General features: G+C 49.9%; 1 protein-coding gene across 1 annotated transcript; it reads left to right on the top strand.

Annotated features, from left to right (window-relative positions):
- Positions 1–139: 139 nt before the first annotated feature.
- vps45 (vacuolar protein sorting 45 homolog) lies at positions 140–14,297 on the top strand. The gene is made up of 15 exons (XM_036516315.1): positions 140–409; positions 1,047–1,181; positions 1,705–1,765; positions 2,015–2,094; positions 2,607–2,675; positions 3,034–3,171; positions 3,419–3,529; positions 4,714–4,848; positions 5,302–5,415; positions 5,788–5,955; positions 7,227–7,385; positions 7,607–7,714; positions 8,274–8,395; positions 8,584–8,715; positions 11,985–14,297. The coding sequence occupies exons 1-15, from the start codon at positions 317–319 to the stop codon at positions 12,070–12,072; spliced, it is 1,713 nt and encodes a 570-aa protein (XP_036372208.1). The 5' UTR covers positions 140–316; the 3' UTR covers positions 12,073–14,297.
- Positions 14,298–15,571: the final 1,274 nt, after the last annotated feature.

Below are 15,571 nucleotides of genomic sequence, written 5' to 3'. Positions count from 1 at the left end.
ACATTTCTTACCAAACAATAATACGCCGACTGGTCTACACAACAGTCAACATACGCCATCTAGCGGAGACAATGGACTTGTACATCGTCTCGGTGAAATGCATCATGGGATACATCTTCTTCCGGAAGTTGATCTGAGCGCAGCAGGGGATATGGTGGCTTGCGGCTGAGTTGTATGGTGTTTGACAACAATGCGAAATTGACGCATTGTCATTGAAATAAGCACCCGGACCCTTCGACGACTGCAAAGTCTTTAAAACCGCTGGAACTACAGTTGGATATCTCATCTGAGGATAGAAAGACCAACGGTGTCAAAAATGAATGTGACTCTGGCAGTCAAGCAGTATGTTTCCAAAATGATTGAAAACAGCGGGCCGGGCATGAAGGTCCTTCTCATGGATAAAGAGACGGTGGGTGATCTCATACATGGTCAACGGTGGACCAGTTGTTAGATTGGTAGCTACGACTGTGTGCACGGAAATAGTGTTTTCCTTGTCCGGCTCTAATTTCACTGCTCCAAGAGCACGATCGGGTCCGCAGACTAGCGAGCTACCCATGTTGTTTTTGCTGTCTAGCGCTTGAAGATATGTGTCCTTAAAACTAGCGAGTCTGACACAGTACTATATCATTGATAAGACATACGACCATTTAATGGCAAGGCAGCTAGCTATAATGGTTTGATAACTGCGTAGTGGTTATTCTTGTTCAGAGAATGGCAAAATTATAATATGTTGACGATATGCTAGACAGTGGCTACCCAGCGAATGCTACTCTGCATTGTGTGGGTTTGGACATAATCTTTGATACCAGAGACCGCTGTAAGAAAGCCGACTCAGAAAAAGTCACGGATGTTGGGTGGTCTGCAGTTCGGTTAGATTCTGGTCTCAAGCACTGATCCGGGATCAGGATCAGGCCGCTACAACTGAGTCAAGTGATTCTGGGCCGGTGATGAGAGAGTTTAGTCATCACATTCCTTTCCGGATTTTAAGGGTGCCGATTTTTTGAAACTGCAGTTGTAACTGAACTGTTGACCGTCTCATCTCCCAGACCAGCATCGTGAGCGTGGTGTACACGCAGTCAGAGATCCTTCAGAAGGAGGTCTACCTGTTCGAGCGGATCGACTCTCAGAACAGAGAGACCATGAAGCACCTGAAGGCCATCTGTTTCCTTCGCCCGACCAAGGTACTCAATTCACAGCCACCTAAATGTCCGGCCGCGACATTACTGCTCTCATGGGACAGGGGCTTCGTTAGATTGCAGATATTGTTGGCTCCCCATTTTCCAAGGCGACACGTGCATTTTTGCAAATTATGGATATACACTGTTACTGGGTAGTTGCATGGTGAAGAATATGGAAACTGCAAGCTCTGTGGAACAATTCAGATAGGTGGAGAGAACCAAGATCAACGGACGCTAACTGCATTATCAGTAGTTACTGTTGACTTTCTGATTATTGTAACACTTATAGTGTGTTTCCAGTATGGCAACAGCAATTGTTCTATTGTGCTGGAAGTCGCTCTGGATAAGTGTGTGCTAAATGCATGCAATGGAATGGAATGTAGCTTTGTATACATTGGCTGTGTATGTTTCTCTGTGTAAGGGTGTCTGCTGAATGAGTAAGTGTCAGTGTTGATAAATACATTGCACTCCAAGGTGCAGAAGGTTTCATGTGCTTGAAACTGGTCTGTTTGTGGCCCTTTGACAGGAAAACGTGGAGAACTTGATACAGGAGCTCCGTCGGCCCAAGTACAGCGTCTATTTCATCTGTAAGCCTGGCGCTGGGACCGCATTATCCAATCACACAGGATCAGGGGACATCTGGGGATGTTATAACATTATACACTTATTTTTACAAGAATAATAAATAAATCATAAATTATGTATTAAATCATATATTATGTGATAAATATGTCATTTGATATCAAGTAATAAAAAACACTACAAAGCACAATAGCTATTCTTGTAGAATAGGTGGTGATGGCCATTGTTTGAACCATACCCACAATGCTTTGCAGATTTTAGCAACGTCATCAGCAAGAGTGAGGTGAAGGCCCTGGCGGAGGCAGATGAGCAGGAAGTGGTGGCGGAAGTTCAGGTGAGATTACCTGTTGGTCCTTGCTGAATGGATGCTAGCAGTAATTATGCATTGCATTTATATAGCGCCTTTCGTGGATCTCAAAGCACTTTACAGTGACTACAGCCAAGACCAACATGTAGCTCCAGTCTGGCTGATCTTCAGTGGCCATTTTATACCACAACCACATTACCTGAGGTGGAGGTGGAGGGATTTATTTAGCCTAATACGCTGGTATGAGAGAGAGCCAGATTGGGAATTTGGCTGAGGCAAGTTAAATGTCATTTTAGTATCTAATCCCAACGACAGCTGTAACATGCTGCAGCAGTGTATGTGACTATTGAACAGGCATAGTCTGAAGGGAGTAAGGAAGTATTTTCATCAGTATAGTTTCATTTAACTCTGCTCCAAGTGCAGGCTCTGATCTGAGATTCTGCTGCAATATTCTGGTTGGTTTTTTCTGAAAGACAGTAGTCAATGTAAATATATTTTAGTATGTGATATAACCCTCTGTGTTCTCTGTATGGCAACAGGAGTTCTATGGAGACTTCATCGCTGTGAACCCCCACCTGTTCTCGCTCAACCTCATGGGTGTGGCCAAGGTAAGGTGTGTCACTGGGCTGTGGGATGGGCTTCTTTTCCTCCTAAGAGAATGTTGTCTGCATGACTGTAAGGGATGTTTTTGGAGAGCTGCTGTTTTTGCCTGTCTTTTCTGCTTCTTCACAGTGTGTCTCTCTCTCTCTCTCTCTCTCTCTCTCTGTGTGCTTGCGTGTTGGTTGCGCGTGTGCGCGTGCGTGCGTGTGTGTGTGTGTGCATGTGTGTGTGTGCATGCGTGCGCGTGTGTGTGTGTGTGTGTGTGCATGCGCGCGTGTGTGTGTGTGTGTGCGTGTGTGCGTGCGTGTGTGTGTGTGTGTGTATGCGCGTCTCTGCTTTGCGTCTGGCGGTGCTCTCTCCGCTCAGGGCCGGAGCTGGGAGCCCACCCTTCTGGCACGCAGTACCCAGGGCCTGACCTCCGTGCTGCTGGCCCTGAAGAAGTGCCCCATGATCCGCTACCAGCTGAGCTCCGACATGGCCAAGCGGCTGGCCGAGAGCGTCAAGGTGAGGCGTCTCCCCCCCCGAACCCCCTCACTGAGCGAGCCTCCTCTGGCCCATGAAACAACAGCCCTTTCTGCCACCGTCTTGGGGTTTTGTGTTTTTTCCTTTTGAGTGACAAATAGGTCAGGCTTTTAAAATTTGATTTCAGCCTTTTTGAGTGATAGTCAGGATAGTTTAGTCACATTTGCGGGGTGTGTGTCGGTAAACTGTGCTGATGTTGTTGCTCCTGTCCCCGCTTATCCCCCCAAAGCAAATCATCACGAAAGAGTACGAGCTTTTCGACTTCCGGAAGACCGAGGTGCCTCCGCTGCTGCTGATCGTGGACCGCAGCGACGACGCCATCACCCCGCTGCTCAACCAGGTCAGAATCATGAACGCAACTGCGAACGTGACCGCAAACACGCAGCACGGCGGGGTACACACAGCAGTGCAGTGGGGCGGCAGTGTAGCATAGTGGGAAGGAGCAGTAACCGAAAGGTTGCTGGTTCGACTCCCCTGCTGGGGCACTGCTGCTGGACTCTTAAGACATGATTGAGAGTTCGGTGATGGACTGAGGCAGAGGTTTTTAGGGGTGCACCTCTTTTTTGCACCTCTTGTAAGTCATTCATCTTGTTCGCTGATTTGTCAAAATATACTTGAGGCAGGCAGGTAGAGATAGCCAGTAACTTGGAGACATTCTGTGACGTGAGTGGTGATGTGCACTTATTGACCACTGGGTGGCAGTAGAGTTCGGTGATTCTGTACAGAATGGGACTGACTCACAGTGACCCCGTTTTCACTGACCTGCCTTAGCTGTGGGTCAGCTTTGCCTGAGGCAGCCTGGAGCTGTTTCTGTAGCTGACAGGAGGCCACTATCAGGTGTGCTTTTAGGCTGGCCCCTGGCCCAGGTGAGGCACGCGGGAGTAGGCATGTTTACCTGTGCAAAGAGCCAGAGTGTGAGAGTGTGCCTTTTAACCAGGCTTACTGGATAAGCAGTATCGCCTTGCTCACATATCATTGAAACGCTGCAGAATGAACTCACATTTACCTCTCAGATCGAACTCTGGATCCATATATAATCAACACGTGTTACCACAATTTTACCAGTTAAGTCTGTTCAAAATAGGAGCAACAACTCAAGCGGTAGCATTTTTCTGTCCATATGTAAATGCACAAATTTGGTGAGTGATATTGCTTGATTTATTTCCAGTCAGAGGTGTTGGTTTATTTGAGGAATTCAGCTTAACACGTTCCAGGATAAGATACCTGGCCATATTGGCTCACATTAGAACTGAACGTATATAATTAAGGTGGGTCAATGGAAACCAAGCTATAGTTCTGTTGTGTTACAGTGCAGTGTTAGACTGCCTGCCACAAGCAGCTGATCCAGGATCATCTTTCTGAACTGTTATCCTAACTACAACCATCATATATAAGAAGCTGAAACTGATCTAAGGACAGCACTCCAGAGCCCTCCATCTGTGAGCTGAGAATCCTAGGGTTCATAATGTGTGTGGTGTACAGGATCTTGACTTTTTAATTTGCCCTCTCTCTGCTGCCCTCTAGTGGACATATCAGGCCATGGTGCACGAGCTGCTCGGCCTGAACAACAACCGTATCGATCTCTCCCGAGTACCGGGCATCAGCAAGGACCTGCGGGAGGTGGTGCTGTCCGCTGAGAACGATGAGTTCTACGCCAATGTGAGTTCGACACCTGCCACCCCCCCAACCCCCTCTATGCATAGCAAGTAGGACTGACCCCCCTGGGTCAGTCTGAAGGGGGAGTGAAGCTCTCCCTTGCATTCAGTATCAGCTAAGACCAAGCTGTGGTGTGGTTGTAATATACTCACAGATAGTCTGGTGGATTCAGAACTGCAACCTGATCACCTGTATTGACAAGCAAAATATATTAGTACGCATTATTAAAAGTCTGAAAAGATGAAGGACTTTCAGATTCATTTTGACCAGACCTAGCCATGACAATATTCCTGAAAGAACACACCTTACTGCTTTAATAAAAATCACCCCAAATAATCGTTTCCCAGTGAAAAGCAATATTCTCATCGTTTGTTGTTCCTTGTCAGAGCATTTGAAGGTTTTCCAGCCCTTCACCTCTCTCACCTTACTCTGCTCATTCTCCCCCTCACCCCACAGAACCTATACCTGAATTTTGGTGAGATCGGCACCAACATCAAGAACCTGATGGAGGACTTTCAAAAGAAGAAGCCAAAGGGTCAGCAGAAGCTGGAGTCCATCTCTGACATGAAGGTGAGGGGGGTCATGGCCTCGTGGCTAGGGGTGGAGACATCCCAGCAGACGCTGCTAATGATTGGCCGTGTGACTCATGTGATGCTGCAGCACTCACCCCTTAAGCCACGCTGAACCAAATAAACACTGTGTTTGGCTGCCATATGAGAGCAATTTTAACTGTCATTTTCCACAATAAGTGGGTAAGCACACGCATAAAAGGGGTTCATCGAACTTTTGATCTGGCCCATTGAAGTTGGAGGATGGATGGATGCAAAGGATGCAGGTGGACACCCCTGCCTCACCTCCGTCTGTTGCTCTCTATCTCCTGTTCTTTCCTGCTCTCTCCCTCTCCCTCACTTCCTCCCTCTCTCTCTCTCTCTCTCTCTGCAGGCGTTTGTGGATAACTACCCCCAGTTTAAGAAGATGTCGGGCACGGTGTCGAAGCACGTGACGGTGGTGGGGGAGCTGTCCCGCCTCGTGAGCGAGAGGCAGCTGATGGAGGTATCAGAGGTGGAGCAGGAGCTCGCCTGCCAGAACGACCACTCCAGTGCCCACCAGGTCAGAACCCAGGGGGCGTGGTCAGAGCAAGGGGCGGTGCCATGGTGGGCGTAGTCAAAACAGACTGCAGGGTCTGAGGGGGTGGGGACAGAAGTGGGGTTGGGTCAGGGGTGGGGTCAGAGGAGACAGGGCTAGGGGCCGTTTGCGCACCTTCTGACTCTGTTTTTTGGTAGTTTTCCTTTCTGTTTTGAATGCAGGTTGACCAACCAGCGGCTCCGCTTATAGAGCGCGCTGTTACTAAGGGTGTTGCTAAGGAGGCACTTGGCATGGTTACCGTCATGAGTTCTAAATTTAATCTCCATCGCTGTGCATAGCATAGTAATTAATCGAGCAGCACACCTCATGGCTGTCCTCCTGTAGCGAGAGTGTTTGACTCCCCCCCCCCCCCCCCCGTCTGTCTGCCTGTTTGGTGACAGGCTAAAGTAGGTACTTAATTAAGCTGAATAAACTCCTTCCCTGGTCCCGGGTCCTCTGAATCTGACTGACACGCCAGAGTGACGCTGTGAGGGGTTGAGGACTGAAAGCCTCTTAGGGAAGGCAGGGGCGTGAGGGCCGAGACGGAGCTCGCTGCCGTTTCGGAGTGCAGCAGGTGGGATCTCAGACTCTGTGACTAACAGCAGAGCAGGAGCTGCTGACGCATGGAGCTGACCGGCGGGGGGGGGCGTGGGGGGGGGGCGTGATGCTGCCCGTCATCCAGCCCCCCCCAACCCCCCACAGAGCCTCCCTGGCCCTCTGAAGTCTCACGCAGGGAGAGTGAGTGGGGGCTGATGCAGACCTGGGGGACTGTGGGCTTGTGTACGTGTGTGCATGTGTGTGTACGCATGCGTGTGCATGTGTCTGTGGGTGTGTGCGTGCTCGTGTGTGTGTGTGTGTGTGTGTGCATGAGTGACAATGTGTGTGAGAGTCTGTGCGTGCGTGTGAGAGCTTTCTAAAGGAAAAGAAATTTTCATGATGTGTTTCTCTTCTCTATCTCTCCTCTTTAATCCTTGATATCTTTATTCTCTTCCTCTTCTCTCCTTCCATCTGTCTGTTTCCCCCCTCTTCTCTTTTTTCTCTCTCGCTCCATTCTTCCTTTCTGTCCTCCTCTCTCCCTGGCTTCACCTTGCTCTTCTCTCTCCCCTCACCTCTTTTCCTTCTTCCCTGGTCTCCCTCTCCTCTGCCCTGTCCTTCATTACACTATGTATACATTCTCACCTCTCCTTCATGGCCTCTCTCTCCACCCCTTCTCTGTCTCTGCCCCCGCCCCCTCTCATGCTGCCCCCCACCCACAGAATGTGCGGAGGCTGCTGCAGAACCCCAAGGTGAGCGAACTGGACGCGGTGCGCCTGGTGATGCTCTACGCCTTGCGCTACGAGAAGCACAGCAGCAACAACCTGCCCGGCCTCATGGAGGACCTCAACAGGAAGGGCGTGTCCGAGAGATACCGCCGGGTGAGGGGCGTGGCCGTATCCAGACCAATCGGAGGCAGGGAGATGTCCGAGACCCGACTGGGGTGTTGCTAAGAGCTGGCTTGCGCACGGCGGACAGCTAAAGGAGGAGCTTTGAGTAACTGACTTGTAGAACCAAGAGCGGCTCTAAGCATTATGGGAATAAATGAGTACTCTGTGTGGGATGTTCCATGTCCTAACCTACGGGGGTGGCTGAATTTCAGATGGTGCAGTCCGTGGTGGAGTACGGCGGGAAGCGGGTGAGAGGAAGTGACCTCATCACTCCCACAGATGCGGTGGCCATCACCAAGCAGTTCTTCAAGGGACTGAAGGTACGCCTGTCCCCCCCTGTTCCTCTCTCAGCGTGTCGGATTACACCCCTCACAACGCCTCCGGGGTCTGACACTCTGAGCGGCCAGTGAGTCAGGGTGGGTGTCAGAGAGTACGCAGACTGTCTGCTGATATTTCACTCAGATTACACAGCTCTGTGTGAGAGTGTGACCCTTAATTTCCTGTACCTGTGGAGCTGGTGTCTATTTCAGTGCCGCGTCACTGTCCACTGAGACAGAGAGGCAGAGTCTGTCTCCACTGAGACAGAGAGGCAGAGTCTCTCTCCGCTGAGACAGAGAGGCAGAGTCTCTCTCCGCTGAGACAGAGAGGCAGAGTCTCTCTCCGCTGAGACAGGCAGGCAGGGCTGTAACTCACTAAAGAGAGGGTGTGATCTCATTTTGTCATCAATATGTAATATCACAGTTTATCAACAAGCATCTCTCTCTGTATTTGTGCGTGTGTGTGCATGTGTGTGTGTGTGTGTGTGTGCGTGTGCGTGCGTGCGTGCGTGCGTGCGTGCGTGCGTATGTATGCGCGTGCGCGTGCGTGTGTGTGTTTCAGGGTGTGGAGAACGTGTACACACAGCACCAGCCCCTGCTGCATGAGACGCTGGACCAGCTGATTAAGGGCCGTCTGAAGGACAGTCAGTTCCCTTACCTGGGCCCCAGCACCCTGAGAGACAGGTAGTGCGCTGTGGCCATAGCCTTCCTGGGTCCTACCTGACCCTTGACCACAGCTCAGGACACACGCTCATGCTAACACTACAGTCAATAACAAAGCCACATTTGTTGCATGGACTTGTTACATCAGACTGTTTCTGTCATTGTGATGTCATAAGACTCATGTGATTGACATGTCCCCCCCCCCTCAGGCCCCAGGACATCATCGTATTCATGATCGGCGGGGCAACCTACGAGGAGGCTCTGACCGTCTACAACCTGAACCGCACCATGCCCGGGGTCCGCATCGTACTGGGCGGCACCACCATCCATAACACCAAGAGGTCAGAACCCGCCGCACCCGCATAGAAAACCGGCACACCAAGACACTCACTAAAGCTACACCCCTCATAGCATCCATAATGCCAAAAACTCTCAGTCTCTTCCCTATGAGTAACGGCTCTGATGGGGAGCACAGTAACTTGCATTGCACTTGTCATCCATTCATTCTCGGGATGTACTTAATCCGTTCACGCTGAGCACCATGCTTAAGGGTACGACTGCAGTCATCCACGTGGGATTCAAACCTGGTTTCAAGTCTAGCCCCTTAGCCACTGCACCACAGTGCTTAGCAGTGGATGATGGAAACATGAGAGAGGGTGCAGGCTTATGATGCAGCCATCAAATCCCATTATCTAGCCCGCGGCTATTTCCAGCTGGAGCAATTGCCTGGTTGGGAAAAAATGTCTGGCCGTATCGTGTCATGTCTGTGACCCCAGTACGAGGAGCGGTAGCATGCAAGGTCACACAGGAAGACTCCATCGGGAGACCAGACACCCGTCAATATCCTGCTGGGGTCCCCCTCAATATCCGGATGTGCACAGTGATTCACATTTATCATATTGATGGGGGTGCACCCTTTAATCAATAATAAGCCTTTCCGTGTCAGCTCAGTACATTAACGTGCATATACGTTTGAGCAGGAGCCCTTCGGGACAGTGTGTGTTTGCAAATATAAACCCAGTGGAAGCGTTTGGTTGGACGAAGAGAGCACTTAACCCTAAACATGACCTGACCCCTCTGCCATTGCCGGGGGCTCTGGAGTGAATTACAACCCACAGCTACACCAATATCAATAGATAACAGTGAGCTGCAAGCGGTAATATTTTTTGGGAGGGGGGACGGGGGCATCTCTCGGTGCCTTTTGGTTCCCAGTTGGTGTTCAGAACTGGACGTGATTTGACATCCCCAGATTGTTTATAGCTGATCTCAGAACAGTGCTTGGTGTCCCTCGTGGCGTAGCCTGGTAGCGGGCACTGCTTCAGACGGCAGGACTGCGTAAGGCTGGCAGCAGAGTCGAGGTGCCCGTCCGCTGGCAGGGCACCAGGGTACCACGGCGCCACTCTGCTTTCAGCGCCCGTAAATAATGCAGGAGCCAATCAGGCGCCTTTCAATAATTAACGAGCGGGCAGTCGGACCGGAACCGAGCCTCTGCCCTCCTGGCCGAATGAGATACTGAGATGTGTCCCAACAGCACAGACTCTCTCACTGGTCACTGTTAGGCTTCACTGCATAAGGCATTATAGCAACACGATTAGAACCGCTATGGTACCTAATTTGAGTAATGCGCTCAAGTGTAATTCAGTGTACGAGCCTGTAATTAACTGCTTTTCTAATGCCTGCTTGCAGCTGTAAGAAGGCATTGCGGTTTTTTTTTATTGTAACACATCAACACATCTGGCGGAAAGGCACTGCAGGCAGAATGTCAGAACATGGTTCTCACAGGTCACAGAAGAGGGCCAAGGCGATTACACAGATCGCCTGCCTCAGAGATTAAATTATGAAGGCAGATATTTGAAATTGGCCACAGTTTTGTGTTAGAGGGTGATAGTTATCTAGTCTTTACCACACTTCTGTGATGGTGTGGGATTGCGGTGTGGAGTTGGATTGAGTTGTAAAAGCGGAGGTGTAGCAGGAAGTCGGATAACTCCGCAGAGAGGCAGATTGCTTTTACTGAGCATGCTCGGTCCGCTCTGTGTCTGGGCCAGCCGTTATGTGGAGGGATGGGGGGTGAGTATAGTATCGGGGCAGGTCAGGGCTGAGTGCTCTCTAGGGACCACCCACTCTACTGTCGACAGCTGTCTGGTGTCGGGTGTCGGGGGTCAGCGTTGCCTCCTGACGCCCTGGGGCAGGACTCGCCATCTGTCCAGCGGCCGGGGGGAGTCAACGGCTGAGCATCGTCCGGAGTCTGCGCGTCACCTGTGCTAACTGTGGTCATGCATGGATATAGTCAGCGTTTGCGCAACGGTGGTCAGAATTTGCGCAGCTAACTTTGCTTTAGCGCGCAACGTCCAACCAGCATCTGCGCTGCTCAGTTGCTGTCCATGTAGCCCCTCTGGCGTCTGGGCATTCTGCTCAGTGGAGCCCCGCAGAGAAGCCTGCAGGAAGTCTGTGCAGCAGCTCAACTGAATCAGCTTAATGACATTATATTCCCCAAGCCTACTTTACATTGTATCTTTTCCTCTTCCTTCATGACGGTTCAGGATGTTAGCGTTTGAAGAGGAGGAAGTTAGAGGAAGTGCCCTGGATTGTGCGTGTATACTATATGTATACAGACAGAGTATAACCTCAGATATCTTTCTGGAATAATTCTCCACTTTCATTGTAAAACACTGTATTGCTGCATATAAAGGCAGATTTCAGGTACTTCCCCCAGGATGTCGTGTGACTCTGCGGAGCTCAGTTGGGAGTGTTTTCTGAGGGGGGGAATCTCTCGAATTGCGCTGTCGGAGAGCGTGTGTCAGTGCGTTAACGCCAAAGGGATGCCAGTCTCTCGCAAAACTGCACGTCAGATTTTTCGACAATCCCCGTGCTCCTGGTTTTCTCAGTTATTTGCAATGCAGCACACAGAGAACAGGAAACCCAACCCAAGGCTCCTGGCTGTGGTGCGCTGGAGACGGTGCCTGCTAATACCCGCATCAGCTACATGAAACAACAGAAAGCCCAGCAGCCCACGGCCGCAGCTCTGAGTCACTGTGTAATCAGTGGTGCAGTGGGAAGCTCTGCTCAAAGCTCCCCTACCCTGCGGTGCCCAGGCTGGAGGCACACGGAGGGCACTGTTACGGGCCATTCTAGAATCCCAGTGGATTCTAGAATTCCTCCATCACGGCGTTTGAATTTGAGCCAGAATAGTTCCAGAGTCAATACATTTGATGTGGCCGCCAAGCTTACGCATTAGGTTAGCTCCTCATACACATTGCATTACATTCATTTAGCAGATGCTTTTAGCCAAAGCGACTTCCAGCGCACAAGAACGGAAGTGTATCCAGAAGTGTATCATGGGCAACAGTGCCAGAGCAGGCTAACAGCACTCCCAGACCAGTGAGTGTGAGCATAACACTATTCAAGCCCTACCACAAGTTGACCTGTGCAACCTGACTAGATAGCCTAGAACCTTAGGGTAGCCAAGTACACACACTACCATACATCAGTCTCTAGATCACAGAATCCAAAACACTTGTAATGAGAAGAACCTCGTAGTAATTCTGCATCTTCGCTGCTCCTTTCTCTCTTTCTCTCTCTCTCTCTCACACACACACACACACACACACAGTTTCCTGGAGGAAGTGACGACAGCAGCCGGCACGGGACACGGTGGCGAGAGGTCACAGGGGGTGGGCCGGCACCCGAGCAGGCGCTGAGAGGGATTCCAAGCACCTCCAGAGGAGCACCCCAGGGCGCATGACATCTTCGGACAGCCTTGCTGGCGACCCAGAGTCCCGCTCTCCCCCCTGCACACATTCCTCCTCTGCTCCACACGAGACTGAGCGACTCCCATAATCCTTTGCTTTTGACATGTGCAGTGAAAGGTTGACGTGTCTCCTTGGCCAGGTGACATATTCCTTGTGGCATTCCTGTTTCCGGGGCGAGTGACATCACTTCCCACCCGTGTACATCGGCGTTTTTTGCAGTTCTGTGTGCTGTTGAACCACACTTTGAATGACAACCCCTATCACACATGCAGTCATATCCCTAAAATTGTCACTCCTTAAAATATGCTGAGTTCATGCAATGTAATGCAAGGCTTTCCTGTTCCTGATAAACAGTAGATTTGATTTGAAACCTTTGAAAAGCCTCCCCAGCCGTATATATATATCTCTCTTTCAATACGGCTGCTCCTCATGACCTGACCTGACATGTAAATTCATTTTACCAAAGGGGATTTACAAAGTTTTTTTTTTTTTTTTTTTTTTGCTGGAGCTGGAGAAAGCTGGATAGCTTTCTACACTGAGTATTGGTAATACAAAGTCACTGTTTGGACATGCCAGTGGTAGACACTGATGACTGAATACTACTTGCTTGGTTTGCGCTTCAGTTTTGATTAAATCAGAGCACTTTCTAACCGAAAACAAGAAGTGAACAGGCACTATTAATGCCGCCTGGGTTTGCTTTGCTTTTCTGGCCCTGTGGTCCCTCTGTCTCCCTGCATCAGAGATTCAGCTTAGAGAGACAGAGGGCAGAGGAGGGGGACCACATGGCTCTCAGAGGAATTCCCAAGGCCGCATACCAGAGCAAAAGGCCAGCCAAGCGGTCATTTGCCCCGCTGGAGAGGTGATCTGTCTTGTTTGTTAGTGGATATCTCTGTAACACACGGGAGATGTCGGAAGCCGTTCCAGGCCAGGTTTTGGGGAGGTGAAGGCGGGAACCCCGATGTCTGGGGTCAGAGGAGGGCGGTGCCCCCCACACCAAATGACCCAGTGCACGGAAGGGGGACGTGATGATGTGTGCGGGGTTTCACCCAGGAGCCTGGCACAGCTGGCCCAGAATGCAACACAGTGGGTGTCGTCACCCTGAGCCAATGAGAGTGGAGGGCTTGCACCTCTGACCAATCGGGGCAGGGCGTGGTTTGCAGACACAGATCCTTGTTTTCCACTGAGTCAGCCCGCGCTGCATGGGCTTGTGGTCTCCGCTCCTCAGGACGGCGGCAGCTCCCTGCTTATTAACGCGGCTTCAGTCGAGGAATCGAGGACCTCAGACTCTCTATCTTTATCTCTCTCCCGACCGCACGCTGGCGCAGAATCTCATCTGACCTCCCGGAAAGCAGTCTGGCCTCAAATTTCAGCAGAGCGCTGTCAGCTTCTGTCATAAGCCATGCAACATTTTCATTTTGTTTAAAATCATATATTCTATGCCTAGCAAGCATCCTCCACTAGGGCGTTTTGCTTTGCTCATATCTTGCGTATTATCTGTTTAAACAGCTGGATTTTCACTGATGAAATTCAGGGGCTTTACCCTGCCCAAGGGTGCTGCACCAGAGCCCTGTCGGGCATTTCACCCCGCAAGTCTGAGGTTTCAGTCTCCGTTCCCGAACCACAGCGGCTTGCTGCTGTACATAAAGAGCAATGCAGGCTGAAACTCGTAATAGCAAACATCGGGCAGCATTTTTTCAAGACCCACAAACGTTTGGTTTCCTGTTGTAATGCATAAAATGCTCAGCTTTTGTAACAAATCACATCTTTTTTGTTAGAGGCTGAAATAAGCTAAAAACACTGTCTTTGTAGCAGGAAAGAAGAATGAACATGCCCTTATATTTGTCACTGAAAATTGAGGTCAAACTGTTTTGTGGAAGTATTTGGGCCACAGGCCTAAGTTGAAATGTATAGCGAGAGTGTAATGGAGTGCGTTGGGATATTAACTTGGTTTGTCCAGAGCTCTGAATGTGTGGAATAATTTTCAATTCTGGCTGCAGATATCTTGAAAGACTCCCTAATGCAGAATCAAAAGGCTGTATGAATTGGAGGCCATCTGACTTATAGATTCACATTGATCCAAAACTGAAATCCAATGACCCACAGATCAGCTTTTTTCACACCCTAAGTTATATGTGTGTATGTAAAACTGTTTGGTCTTTTTCATTATTCTTGTGTACAGGATTTCTCAAAAAAATGTCATGGAAACAAGATGAATTTATTGTGATTGTGAAGGTTTTCTGTAGAACTACTAACAAATGGAGATGCTATTAATAAATGTACTTAAAATTGGTCTCGCAATTTTTTTTCATTTCCCTTTTTACCTTTTGCATAATGTGTATGTCTCCCTCCGGGTGTAAACAGTACCAGTCAAAAGTTTGGACACACCTGAGAAAGATGCAAGACGGGGCCTCATGACTTGGGTAATGGGTGGAGCCTCTGTGTGCCATCAATCACAGATTTAAACCAATCAAAACACTTTGCTCTCCACAGAGAACTTTTAACTGGTTAAGTTCACTGCCAGTGGAAGCTCACTGACAGTTACTGCAGCAATTTGGACTCGGCCCAAGGGCATAACAGCAGTTCCCCTCTGGGTATTTGAACCTGCGATCCTTGATGAGCTGCTGTGCCTCCCGCAAGATGTCACCCTGGAGAAAGGAGAGATGAGAGGGAACCGTCGTGTCCAACACAGGTGTGGTGTAGTCATTAGGGAGCTGGATTGTGCCCTTGAGCTACTTGTGTTAACCTGTAACTTAGTATCCGTCTATATGAAAGGATACAGCAGGTTGTGACTATGCCTAAATCAGAGCGCTAGGCTCCGGACTGGACTCGAATGTCAGACGGGACTCTACTGTTATACCATTGATCTTGGTACTGTACCTCAGCTGCTCAGATAACAAGTGAATGTGCCTGACGTGAAATTGTGATGGCTGTCAGTTACCCTGGATGAAGAGATAAATAATGCAGGTGAGACAGGGCCAGGTAGGATCCTGGCTCCCTAGGGAGGCCCTGTGAAGCCAGGCAAAGCCAGACAAAGCCTGGAACCTGAGACTGTCCCCCCGGACACAGCCAGCGTCAAGGCCCCAAGGGACGGAACCTGCCTCTCTCATTAGCCATGGAGCCATCCTTCTTCCCCCCTTCCCCCTGCCCAGCACCAACATCCTAATCATCCTCTTCTCCTCTGTAACACCTGAAGGGAATCAGGGAGTATGTGTTCCTTCTCCTGGTGTTTCTGAAACTGCTCAAGTGGTTTTGGTTTGGTTTGATGCTTCTTAATGCTGCGGTAATGCGCTGTAATGACCTGATATAAATGCTGAAAGGGTAAAGGTGAACCAAAGGAAAACATGCGGCTCCTAGCAATGATTGTTTGCTTACTCTGCAGCCTGGCAGATGTTCAATGTGAGGTTTTTTAAGTCTGACCTCAGTATGCACCCTGGATTCATGAGTCAGG

This window comes from Megalops cyprinoides, chromosome 21 (assembly GCF_013368585.1).
Source record: "Megalops cyprinoides isolate fMegCyp1 chromosome 21, fMegCyp1.pri, whole genome shotgun sequence".
NCBI lineage: Eukaryota > Metazoa > Chordata > Actinopteri > Elopiformes > Megalopidae > Megalops > Megalops cyprinoides.
This window is presented reverse-complemented; position numbering and strand designations above follow the sequence as displayed.

Bases quoted from the DNA above. Each gene is read 5' to 3' on its own strand.
- vps45 (XM_036516315.1), top strand. From the start codon at position 317: ATGAATGTGACTCTGGCAGTCAAGCAGTATGTTTCCAAAATGATTGAA. The intron at 410-1,046 runs GTGGGTGATCTC...CTCATCTCCCAG, and splicing joins TTCTCATGGATAAAGAGACG to ACCAGCATCGTGAGCGTGGT. The intron at 8,396-8,583 runs GTAGTGCGCTGT...CCCCCCCCTCAG, and splicing joins CCCAGCACCCTGAGAGACAG to GCCCCAGGACATCATCGTAT.